The following is a 12,915-nucleotide window of genomic DNA, read 5'->3' on the forward strand; positions in this document are numbered from 1 at the left end:
GCCTACGGAGCTGTGAGGGGAACGGCACCGCAGTACCTCCAGGCTCTGATCAGGCCCTACACCCAAGCAAGGGCACTGCGTTCATCCACCTCTGGCCTGCTCGCCTCCCTACCATTGAGGAAGTACAGTTCCCGCTCAGCCCAGTCAAAACTGTTCGCTGCTCTGGCCCCCCAATGGTGGAACAAACTCCCTCACGACGCCAGGACAGCGGAGTCAATCACCACCTTCCGGAGACACCTGAAACCCCACCTCTTCAAGGAATACCTAGGATAGGATAAGTAATCCTTCTCACCACCCCCCCTTAATGATTTAGATGCACTATTGTAAAGTGGCTGTTCCACTGGATGTCAGAAGGTGAATTCACCAATTTGTAAGTCGCTCTGGATAAGAGCGTCTGCTAAATGACTTAAATGTAAATGTAGGTATTTCAATCGTAATAATCTAACTAGCTTGCTAGTTAAACAGGCAAATATGACAAATTAATGTTATGCAAGGTAGATGTAAATATTTTGGGGGTACCTACCAATTCTTCGTGGCTAGCTAGCTAGAGCGCCCTATTGACTTATTATGGGCTTGTGATCTACGGTATGTAGGCAGGTAAACATGCCAAAATTAACACAGCATGTATTTATCAACATATCAAACATTTGATTCCGATGGCGGAGTGTATATTCTCTCGCTTCAGCTCAAATAATGAAATAACTGTTTAAGAAATTTTACCACATTTTTTAATTGGTTGCATTTTTATTTTTTTTATTGCATACTTTCTGTTGAAGCTTGCATTGATGCATGCTTCAAAATATGTAGAAATTGAGTACGCATTCAATAAGTGCCCACCATGCTCCATTTTGCATACTTGGACATACTCCGAACCTTCCATGCTCCAATTTGCGTGCTCAGAGCATGGTAGAATGCTTTTTGAGAAACACCCCAAGTCTTGGCATAGTTCGTTTTGTTTCGGTATGTTGCATTGGAAGTGGCTAATATTGCGTTGATTCAATCACAATTACCACAGTAAAGGGAAATGTTGATAGTGTTAACTAACAGGGAAAAGTCTAGAAAGTTGAGTGAAGTTCAAACTAGTGCTTCTCTGCGCAGGCAGATATTTATTCTGCACGGCAGTCCTGAGGGAGAAGCTTAGAGGGAACATTGGGTACACTTACATTCAGCATCTTTTGAATTTCGGAAGGAGAAGGGATATTTGGCCCAAAGGCTTGGTCAAGGCTTGCAACGAGACGTGCTTTGTGGCTTTGGCTACTGTTTCTACACTAGCAGTGAAACAGCAATGCATTGGCATTAGTAGGGATAAGTGAACATACCAAAATGGGGGGCGTGAGTGTGTCTCCTCTTCACTATGCATCTGCCATGTGAGTTCTCTACCAGCGGGTTCAGGCAGGGGCCGCAGTGTGAGCTGCCCGGCTGGCAGAAATGACGCCCTGCTCGGGCACAGTCTAAGCTCCGCGGGCATACTGAAGAAGACCCTGTGGAGATAGTAAGACACAGAGTAACATTAGTATTCACATCCATTTGGATTTTAACGCCAGTGCACCTGCGCTAACAGTGAAAAGGCGAGCCCATCTCTTCCTGACTGTTGGTGCTAACGTCAGCAGACATTTTACTTTAACATGTTCCTGTAAAAATGCCAATCAAATGTATTGTCAATCAAAACACCAGTCTCTATGACAATACCCATTGAGGCTTCCACACAAATTGGACACACACACACTAGAGAACTAAACATATAACATTATGCACAGAGGCATCTCATGAGTCCTATAGCCTAGCTATTATCAGGGTGCCTAAGGTGACAACGGAAGAGTGAGTGAGAAAGAGAGAAAATAGACAAAGGAAAAAATAGAATCATAATTACTGGTGCCTGACAGTACGTCATCTAATATAATACGCCTCCAGGCCAGCCCTACCACTCACTGAGCTGCAGCTAATCAGAATAGATAATGCGTCCCAAATGGCACCCTATTTCCTGTGTAATGCACTCCTGTTGACCAGAGCACTGGTCACAATAAGTGCACTACGTAGGAAATAGGGTGACATTTGAGTCACAGCTCTAGTTTTAGCTGAGGATACACCTAGTCTACTTCACTACCTCTCAGGAAAACCAGCCAAATTCCTCACTGTACCAAATCTCAGTCAGAGAAACCAAACTCCTCAGAAGTCTGAGGGCAGTCTTTAGTTTGTAGACTTTGTTATCTAAGGGTCAGAAATTATTCTGCAGGTTTAGGCTACCATGGAGGAGGTTGAAATCCTTCACTCTGATGTGAACAGAATATTAAAAACTACAGTATTTCTTGACCGGTGTTCGATGTTGTTTTGGGGCCATGGTCATGTGGCCTCTGTCGCCACCTGGCCGGTGTGTAGTGGGGTGGAGGTGGACAGGCTCTCTGGGCTGGGGGACTACATGGGCCAGCAGGTGGGTGCTAAGATAAGGGAAAAGACTGTGCTGTTAGCTAAAGGCCCTTTTCTCATGGAATAGTAACCCTCACTGTGACCAGAACAGTGAGTGAGTCAGTCAGTCTGCCCAAGGCTCCTGACTCCTGTTGGGTTGTATGTTTGGTGTCATGTTGAGATTGGTGTTTTTACTGTTATGCAGGCTGATTAAACTCCTAACCGACCAAATGACAGGCCCTGGTCAAAAGTAGTGCACTACATAGGCCAGGGAATAGCCAATTGTGATGAAGCCTTAGTCTTTGTGTGTGTGTGTGTGTGTGTGTGTGTGAGAGGTCTTGGCTGGGCTCGACTTAGCAAGGCTGTTAGAGGATTCATACAACCAGCAGTAGGCTTGTTCTTCTCTGCCTGCCAATGCTCTGTAAGCATTCAATAGGCTGAGGGAAGCAAATAATTAAAAGTAAATTTATCAATATTAACCCCTTACTGACTCTCCCGCCCAAAAAGAAGTCAGCCATTCACTGAAACTCTCGGCTGCTGTGGTTGCCATAACGACTGCCATGGCAACAGACAGCGTGACATCAGGTGTGAGTCAAACTGTGAATGCAGAATCCGAGGATGGAGAGAAGGGGTGGGGGAAGGTGGGATTAAGACAAACTAAGATTAAGACAAACGATAGCGAGAAGAGAACGTTTATTTTAAGTGGGTTAGTAAACTTTAAAGGACATAGTGTTTGTTTTAAGTAGTAAACTATGCTCCAGTCTGCTTTTGATAAGCGTTATCAATGAGATATTCATGAGTTGACCCTGAAAAGCAAAAACAAACCCTTGAATCTCATCTGAATGTAATTTTAAAGTAGCTAAAAAAAGCTACAAATACTGACCTATATTTATTCTCCCTCATTGTCATGGTCTACGTCCCCAATTGCAGCCTATTTCGTCCAGGGCTCTGGTCAAAAGTAGTGCACTATGTAGGGAATAGGGTGCAATTTGGTACACAAGTTCAGTTTTCCTGATCTGACTAATTAACTAAATATCTGGCCCAAATGGCTTGTTTTTGCACTTGACAAATCAGGCTTCTCAATTGGTTCTGACAGAGAGCGGATCTCCTGTAATCTTCATTCAGCACCAGCAGGCTATAATCCCCCCCCCCCCATCTAATTTTCCTTAGAGAGCACGGTCTCTCAACAATATGCTAGTCTAGACCCTGGCTATGGACATGAAACTTTAGAAGAAACAACGAGAGAGAACAGAATACGGTTTCCTCAGCAGTGTTACAAAAAATAAAAAATAACAACAACTACTTGAGATTACCCTGTAAACCATGTAATTAAAAATGACAAAAACATTGAAAGGGGAAAATAGGTTGTGAGGGGTATGAACAAACAACAAGACCCAGTTCTTTACAAAGCATCCATGTCAACTAGTGATGGTCTTCCATAGGCAGCATCCAGCTGCTTGCCGCCTAAGCAGGCACAACTGACTACAAGTTTTCCATCATTCTCCACACCTATCTGTGGGTCAATAAATCCACAACTGACGCATATAACCAAATCCTCTCTGGGTACACTTGAGGTTGCCGTGTTCATCTGGCAGCACACATTGCATCCCAAATGGCATCATATTCCTATCTAATGCTCTACTTTTGACCTAGTATTATGGGAATAGGGTGCCATTTGGGAAGCGCTGTAGTCCATCTAGCAGCATACTGTATGCAAAACAGAAGACGTAAATGTAGTACTGCAATCTCTCCAACTCTACCTAACTGAGGTGAGTCAAGTAGACTGTCTACTCCATTTTGATGTGAAGGGGTTTTATGCCTATGAACTGTCTGCCAAAGTTAATTCCATTTAAAACTACTGAAGACCTGGAATAGAAAAACAATGGCAATAATTTTATGGGAACTCCAATTAATTCATAAACAGAATATAAATTTAACCCTTGTGTCATGGGTCATGGGTCATGTTTTTTGTTATTCACCCAATGTTTGCGGGTCTCATAACCCAATAACGTTGTTGGACTTTCAAAACAATACAGCTGTAACAATTTTACGTAAAGACTTAAAATGTTGACATATCAATTACAAGCAATATAGACAGCATACATGGTTAACATTTGCCATTTACCTCTGCTAGATCACATATACATCAATAAAAGTGCTATCCCCTTTTTTAAATATATAAAATCATGTTTATATTGAACAAATATAAATGCAAAAGTTATCACTATTGATGTTTTTTGCTTTGAATTGAACAAATTGGAAGGACAAATTTGACACTGTATTTTATGGAAACTATAAATGAGCCCCAATAAACACAAATTAAGGCCAGTCTACACACCACATGGACAGAGTTTTACTGTGTGTGTGTGTGTTGCAAATTTATTTCTTGATGCATGTGTTCTGTGTGTCTTCCTGCCCTTCTTTGGGCCACACACACACGTCGCAGCGCTTCTTCTCGTTGCTACCGGCTGTAATCTAGAATGATGAAAACAGTTGAGGAATTTTACTAACATCTCACTCACATATATAGTTACAGCAAGCCAAAATAAGAGAGTCCAGACACACACACCATCACTCATACTTACTTCCGCTATTGGAGTTCTTGGTTCTGTGGGTCGGGCACCAGTATCCTCCTCCTGAATCCTGGGATATGTTGCCTCCTCTGGATTTGAGGTCTTACACAGCTCCTCGAGAAAGAGCCGTCCCCTCCGGAGCTCTGTTCCAATCTGGGTTCAATGCCATCCAGATGACAAACGTGTTGTACGCCGAGACGTTGATGAATATCACAAACGGCCAGCGTAGGGTTCTTCTTTTGCAGCTGGAGCCAGTCACCACCTTGTCTAAATTGTCCACCCCTCCTTTTATGGTATTGTACTTTTACGTACTGTTCCTACCATCGTCGGCTTCCTCGAGGAGCTCCTGTCCCAGCTTGTGCAAAGTAAAAACGTGTTGCGTGATGTTGTGGCCACGGAGTCCCTGTGTCACATCCAGGACAACCCACATCCCTTGGTTCTTCTCAGGGGCTCCTCCATCTAACTGCCACGTATACCCTTGCAAGTTCCACACATATGATGAAGCAACATCACAGGCAGCTCAGATCTTGATTCCATATTTTGTGGGTTTAGACAGTATGTACTGCTTGAAGGGGCAACGGCCCCTAAATGGCAGAAGCTGCTCAGCAACAGTAAAAACAAGGGAAGGCGGTCCACCCACTTGTCTGGATTGCAGCTAGCTTGTCTCTCTGCAGCCAATGTTCTTCACATAAAATGAGCAAAGGCCAATGTGTCTCAAGTTGAAAAAATAATTACATTTGATCATTTTTCTTTCAGTAAACATTTAAAAAATGGGCCCCACAGACACGAACACCACATAAGGGTTAATTGACTCAAATTAAAATATGACTATGGGGATTATCAAAGCACTACGGCACGTGCGATAGATCCTTCACAACCTGCCACCTATTAGGGCTGGTGATCCTCAGGGCTAGGCAGGCTGTGTGAGGTCAGAAAGCTAGCTGTAAGCTGCTGTCAGAGGCCAGACATTGAGCCCCGTGTACCTAGGGCACTGAAGGGTGGCGACCGGGGCGCTAATCTGAAAACATGACAGGCAGTGTCCTGTCATGTCATTTACAAATAGAAGACTCTGCCTCTATCAAGCTGTGTCTGTCTATCCGTTTGAGGCATGTCAACAGGAAGAGTCCAGACTGATTAGCATCCTCTTTTAGGCTAATTGTTTAGTATTAAGACTTAAGTATGTCCCAAATGGCACCTTATTTCCCATACAGTGCACTATTTTTGACCAGTGCCCTAGTGCACTATATAGGAAATACTAGGATTCCATTTGGGACACAACCTTACACTCTTCCAGAGGGTGTTATAGAAAAGACAGTTCTATATTGGGCCCTTGGCTCACTTCTGCTCCATCTGTTTAGAGCCATTTTCTGTTTACCATCAAACAGCACGTTCGAGTGATGCGTGCGCATCCCAACATGAAAAAGCGCTGTAGCAGGATAGCTAACACTGATGTCGGGACCTTGACAAATTTAACAGTGAGTGAGTGATGACCATATTAACACGCAAGACTGTTGGCTATAGCTCTGTTCAACAAGTACATTCATCTTCTGGCGTAATCTCTATAATTAACAAATCTATAAAACGCAACAATTTATAAGATTTTATTGAGTTAGATTTTATGTAAAGAAATCAGTCAACTGACAAATTCATTAGGTCTTAATCTATGGATTTCACATGAGGCAGGGGTGCAGCCATGGGTTGGTCTGGGAGGGTATAGCCAGGTCCAGCCAATCAGAATGAGTTTTTCCCCACAGAAGGGCTTTGTTACAGACAGAAACACTCCTCGGCATCCCTCCCCTGATCCCACAGGTGAAGATGCCAGAACTTCGGACAATTCGGGAACTCTCCATCTCCTCTTTAAACCCAACCTACCTTCCCCCATTTTCCCTACGCTGCTTCCTTCACTTGTTCTTCTCCTGATTTGATAACATCTAGACTCAACAGCATTAAAAAAAAAAAGTAGGTGTTGTGGTGTACCGTTTTTGCTACCTCTTTCACCTGTGTAATGCTGTCCTCCTGCTTACTCTGGGGTTCAGACTGAATGCAGTGGTAAACGTGCTGCTCACAATTAACAGCAGCAACATGGACCTGGTAAATTGACACGAAATGTGTTGATATAGCTGCGTTTAGGCATGGCTTCCTTGTTTTGAGTATGTTTCTCATTCTGCTGGAGCGGACCTAGTATTTTATATAAAACCTACCTTCCTTGTCCAGTTTTTCCATTTCTAACTCATCCACCAAAATATACTGTTTTTACATGCCATTTGTGCTGGTCTAATTCCTAAAATGGAAAAGCATAAGAATCTGTGCGCTCTCGGATAGTAATAATGCTTCATATGGTGCTTCGGGATGTCCCAGGTTTGTGGCATTGATTAATAAATAATTTAATGTTTACTTAAAATTTCAGATGTTTATATGTTATGTATAAAAGGGATACACTCAAGAGTTTATTAGAGACACCCATCTAGTACTGAGTCAGACCCCACTTTTCCTCCAGAACTGCCTGAATTATTTGGGGCATTCTACAAAGGTGTCGGAAATGTCCCACAGGGATGTTGGTCCATGCTGATACGATGGCATCACGCAGTTGCTGCAGATTGGAAGGCGGTCCATTCATGCTGCTTACAGCCCATTCCATCTTATCCCAAATATGATCTATTGAGTTGAGATCTGGAGACTGAGCAGGCCACTCAAGAAAACTGATCTCGCGGTCATGTTCCAGGCGATGTTGTTCCCCTCCTCAATTGTCCAGTGTTGATGATTGCATGCCCAATGAAGCTGATTTAGCTTATTTTTAGCTGAGGAGTGGAACCCGGTGTGGTCAAGACAAGGATCAACAAGTTGTGCATTACGAGATGTCGTTCTGCACACCACTCTTGTACTACTCCGTTATTTTTCTGTTTGTGGCCCATCTGTTAGCTTAAACGATTTTTGCCATTCTCTTCCGGCCTATACTCAACAAGCCGTTTTGCCCACAGGACTCCCCCGAATGGATGTTTTTTGTTTGTCGCACCATTCCCGGTAAACCCTAGACACTGTCGTGCATGAAAAGCCCAGGAGTTTAGCCGTTTGAGACACTGGATCAGGCACTTGGCACCAATGATCATACCACGCTCAAAGTTGCTTAGTCACAATTTCCTATTCTATCATTCAATCGAACAGCACCTGAATGCTTCAATGCCTGTCTGCCTGCTTTACCAACCTGCCCTCCAAACACACCCTGCTGTCTTCAACCAGGATCTCAGCAATCACTGTCTCATTGCTTGCGTCCGTAATGGGTCTGCGGTCAAGCGACCACCCCTCATCACTGTCAAACGCTCCCGAAAACACTTCAGCGAGCAGGCCTTTCTAATCGACCTGGCCCGGGTATCCTGGAAGGATATTGGCCTCATTCCGTCAGTAGAAGATGCCTGGTTATTCTTTAAAAGTGCTTTCCTCAATCTTAAATAAGCATGCCCCATTCAAAAAATGTAGAACCAGGAACAGATATAGCCAGTAGTTCACTCCAGACCTGACTGCCCTTGACCAGCACAAAAACATCCTGTGGAGTACTGCATTAGCGTTGAGTAGTCCCCGCGATAGTCAACTTTTCAGGGACGTTAGGAACAAATATACACATGCAGTTAGGAAAGCAAAGTCTAGCTTTTTCAAACAGAATTTTTCATCCTGCAGCACAAACTCCAAAAAGTTCTGGAACACTAAAGTCCATGGAGAATAAGAGCACCTCCTCCCAGCTGCCCACTGCACTGAGGCTAGGAAACACTGTCGCCACCGATAATTGAGAATTTCAATAAGCATTTTTCTACGGCTGGCCATGCTTTCCACCTGGCCACCTCTACCCTGGTCAACAGCCCTGCACCCCCCACATCAACTTGCCCAAGCCTCCCCCATTTCTCCTTCACCCAAATCGCTGATGTTCTGAAAGAGCTGCAAATCAGTAGGGCAAGACAATCTGGACCCTCTCTTTCTAAAATTATCAGCCGAAATTGTTGCAATCCCTATTACTAGCCTGTTCCAAGATTGGAAAGCTGACACGGTCATCTCCCTCTTCAAAAGGGGGAGACACTCTAGAGCCAAACTGCTACAGACCTATATCTATCCTATCCTGCCTTTCTAAGGTCTTCGGAAGACAAGTTAACAAAACAGATCAACGACCATTTTGAATCCCACCGTACCTTCTCCGCTATACAATCTGGTTATGGGTGCACCTCGAGCTGGTTATGGGTGCACCTCGATAAGAGACAAGAGACAATACTGTGCAGCTGTATTCATAGACCTGGCCAAGGCTTTCGACTTGGTCAACAACCACATTCTTATCGGCAGACTCAACAGCCTTGGTTTCTCAAAAGACTGCCTCGCCTGGTTCACCAACGACTTCTTAGACATAGTTCAATGTGTCAAATCGGTAGGCCTGTTGTCCAGACCTCTGGCAGTCTCTATGAGGGTGCCACAGGGTTCAATTCCTCGACCGACTCTTCTCTGTATACATCAATAATGTCGCTCTTGCTGCTGCTGCTGGTGATTCTCTGATCCACCTCTATGCAGATGATACCATTCTGTATACATCTGGCCTTTCTTTGTACACTGTGTTAATTAACCTCCAGAGGGCTTAAATGCCATACAACTTTCCTTCCGTGACCTCCAACTGCTCTTAAATGCAAGTAAAACTAAATGCAAGCTCTTCAACCGATCGCGACAAGCACCTGCCCGCCTGTCCAGCATCACTACTTTGGACGGCTCTGACTTAAAATATGTGGATAATTACAAATACCTAGGTGTCTGGTTAGACTGTAAACTCTCCTTCCAGACTCACATTAAGCATCTCCAATCCAAAATTAAATCTAGAATCGTCTTCCTATTTCGCAACAAAGCATCCTTCACTTATGCTGCCAAACATACCCTCGTAAAACTGACTATCCTGCCGATCCTGGACTTTGGCAATGTCATTTACAAAATAGCCTCCAACACTACTCAGCAAATTGGATGCAGTCTATCACAGTGCCATCCGTTTTGCCACCAAAGTCCCATATACTACCCACCACTGTGATCTGTATGCTCTCGTTGGCTGGCCTTCATATCCGTCACCAAACCCACTGGCTCCAGGTCATCTATAAGTCATTGCTAGGTAAAGCCCCACTTTAGCTCACTGTTCACCATAGAAGCACCCACCCGCAGCACGCACTCCAGCAGGTATATTTCACTGGTCACACCCAAAGCCAATTTCTCCTTTGGCTGCCTTTCCTTCCAGTTTTCTGCTGCCAATGACTGGAACAAACTGCAAAAGAATCACTGAAGCTGGAGACTCATAACTGCCTCCCTAGCTGTCAGAGCAGCTCACAGATCACTGCACATAGCCAATCTGTAAATAGCCCATCCAACTACTTCATCCCCATACTGTATTTATTTATTTATTTTGCTCCTTTGCACCCCAGTACTACTACTTGCACACTCATCTTCTGCACATCTATCACCCCAGTGTTTAATTTGCCATACTGCAATAATTTTGCCACTATGGCCTATTTATTGCCTCACCCCCCTTATCCTATCTCATTTGCACACACTGTATATAAACTTTCTCTATTGTATTATTGACTGTATGTTTGTTTATTCCATGTGTAACTCCGTGTTGTTGTTTGTGTCGCACTGCTTTGCTTTATTTTGGCCAGGTCGCAGTTGTAAATGAGAACTTGTTCTCAACTAGCCTACCTGGTTAAATAAAAGGTGAAATAAAACATTTAAAAAATAATCATATAACAAGCCATGACTCACTGTCTGTAGGTGCGGCCCATTTTCAAGAATGGATGGCGTACCTAAAACTGGCCGGTGAGTATGTATTGTTTACCATTTTGATTTCTTTAAAAACAATTGTTGGAGTTCAGGTGTTTGACCTGATCGATGGGTGACCAGGTGCATTTTTCTCAAATAAATATGCTTATTCATTTATGATTGTGGATAGATGTGTTGTGTGTTAAACTGGCTTAAAATCTGCAACAGGACATGTCAACAATTTACTTCGGAAATTGCTTTAATACAGCAGTCCATTCTATTACCACGAATTGAAAGAGATTTCCCCTTGTTCATATAGTTGTCAGAAATGATAAGGCATTAAATCAAGACCTCCACCGGCTGAAGGAGAAAAGGATCTGGTAAAATAAAGGTATGTTGCTAATATCACCTAGGTAGGTAGCTTACTATTTATATTGCTGCTTTGCAAAAACTAGCCTACTATTCATGGCACATTATAAATATCTGACTGCTACTAGGATAGTCTTCTGTACAAGACCAAAAGGATGAATAAAAACAAATTAGTTAAATAAAATATGTAAGAGTAATGTTAAAATGTTCAATATATCTTTTGTTTTGGATTAAGGTAACTAGCTAGCTACATGACAGCTAAAGTGTCAGCTCGAGATGAAGTGCAGGAGCTTGCAGGGATTTGTAGTCTTGTATGATGTCTACTTTGATGCTAATTTGCATATTTGAATCAGAGTAAATAGAGCCGAATATATTGATAAAAGCCACATTGTCCGAGAGATTTACATGGATATCAAAACATCACACCAAGGTAAGCCTACACGAAACACAGCCCTTATTTTAAGTGTTTCTAAAATCCACAATAAATCAAATAAATGGTGGAAAAACAATTGGAACAATTTCAGTGTTTGACCGCTAGGTTTTATGGGTATTATAATGCGTCCAATGTGGAGCTCAATAGTCCCATATAGTAGCCGACTGAACTCCACATGATTTATGATGCAGAACAATGTTGTGTGTAATGGCAGGCTATTCTGTGGGTGCTGAAATCGTGTTTTTAATTTTAAGAAATGACATTTTATGTGACGTGGGCGCTCCAGTCAGTCCACACTAGTCGCCGCTCATCTCCAATTGTAAATCTTTGAGTAAAAAAAAACGGCTATATACAGTGCCTTGCGGAAGTATTCGGCCCCCTTGAACTTTGCGACCTTTTGCCACATTTCAGGCTTCAAACATAAACATATAAAACTGTATTTTTTGTGAAGAATCAACAACAAGTGGGACACAATCATGAAGTGGAACGACATTTATTGGATATTTCAAACTTTTTTTAACAAATCAAAAACTGAAAAATTGGGCGTGCAAAATTATTCAGCCCCTTTACTTTCAGTGCAGCAAACTCTCTCCAGAAGTTCAGTGAGGATCTCTGAATGATCCAATGTTGACCTAAATGACTAATGATGATAAATACAATCCACCTGTGTGTAATCAAGTCTCCGTATAAATGCAATAAATGTCGTTCCACTTCATGAGTGTGTCCCACTTGTTGTTGAGTCTTCACAAAAAAACACAGTTTTATATCTTTATGTTTGAAGCCTGAAATGTGGCAAAAGGTCGCAAAGTTCAAGGGGGGCGAATACTTTCGCAAGGCACTGTAGTTGAGCCATGATAATCTGCTTAACTTTTCTATTCACACAGTACGAGAAAAAGCCTCACTGCTTGTCTCCTGTCTTGTTATATGAAATGAGTAAATGTCATTATGTATTGAATTGAAAATCACAGATTTCCCTTTTTCAGTCTGGCTCCCTTCTAGCTCTGGTCGATGGCATATGGGTGTAATGACACAAGCCAGTTATGCATATATTATTGATCGATTCCCTATTGATAGCAAGACACAATGCATTTGAGACAGAAATGTTTGCACCTGAAACTAATGCAAACTAGTCATCTCCAGATGCAATTTCCAACAATCTGGTGGCCAGGAGGGACAAAGGACACAGTGGCAACAGAAATATGAGTCATACTGCAGCTCAATGCTCTAATAATAATATGTCACATTACCTCAAAATGTTCTCTGGGGGAAATGGCCTGAAATAGGCAACTGCTTGCCCTCTGTGTCTAGTGGCCATGGTCTCAAGTGTATTACATAGAATTGTTCATGGTGTTTTGTAAGTGAGCAAGCTAT

The 12,915-nt window shown here is 42.8% G+C and overlaps 1 protein-coding gene across 1 annotated transcript in view; it reads right to left on the bottom strand.

Annotated features, from left to right (window-relative positions):
• The window catches only part of LOC135544979 (neural proliferation differentiation and control protein 1-like), a 57,316-nt gene that overhangs the window by 26,659 nt on the left and 17,742 nt on the right, over nucleotides 1-12,915 (bottom strand). The window contains exon 2 of the mRNA XM_064972662.1: nucleotides 1,320-1,481. Within this exon, the coding sequence (XP_064828734.1) occupies nucleotides 1,320-1,481 (162 nt within the window). The remainder of the gene's footprint in view (nucleotides 1-1,319; nucleotides 1,482-12,915) is intronic.

This window comes from Oncorhynchus masou, chromosome 1 (genome assembly GCF_036934945.1).
Source record: "Oncorhynchus masou masou isolate Uvic2021 chromosome 1, UVic_Omas_1.1, whole genome shotgun sequence".
In the NCBI taxonomy this organism is placed as follows: domain Eukaryota; kingdom Metazoa; phylum Chordata; class Actinopteri; order Salmoniformes; family Salmonidae; genus Oncorhynchus; species Oncorhynchus masou.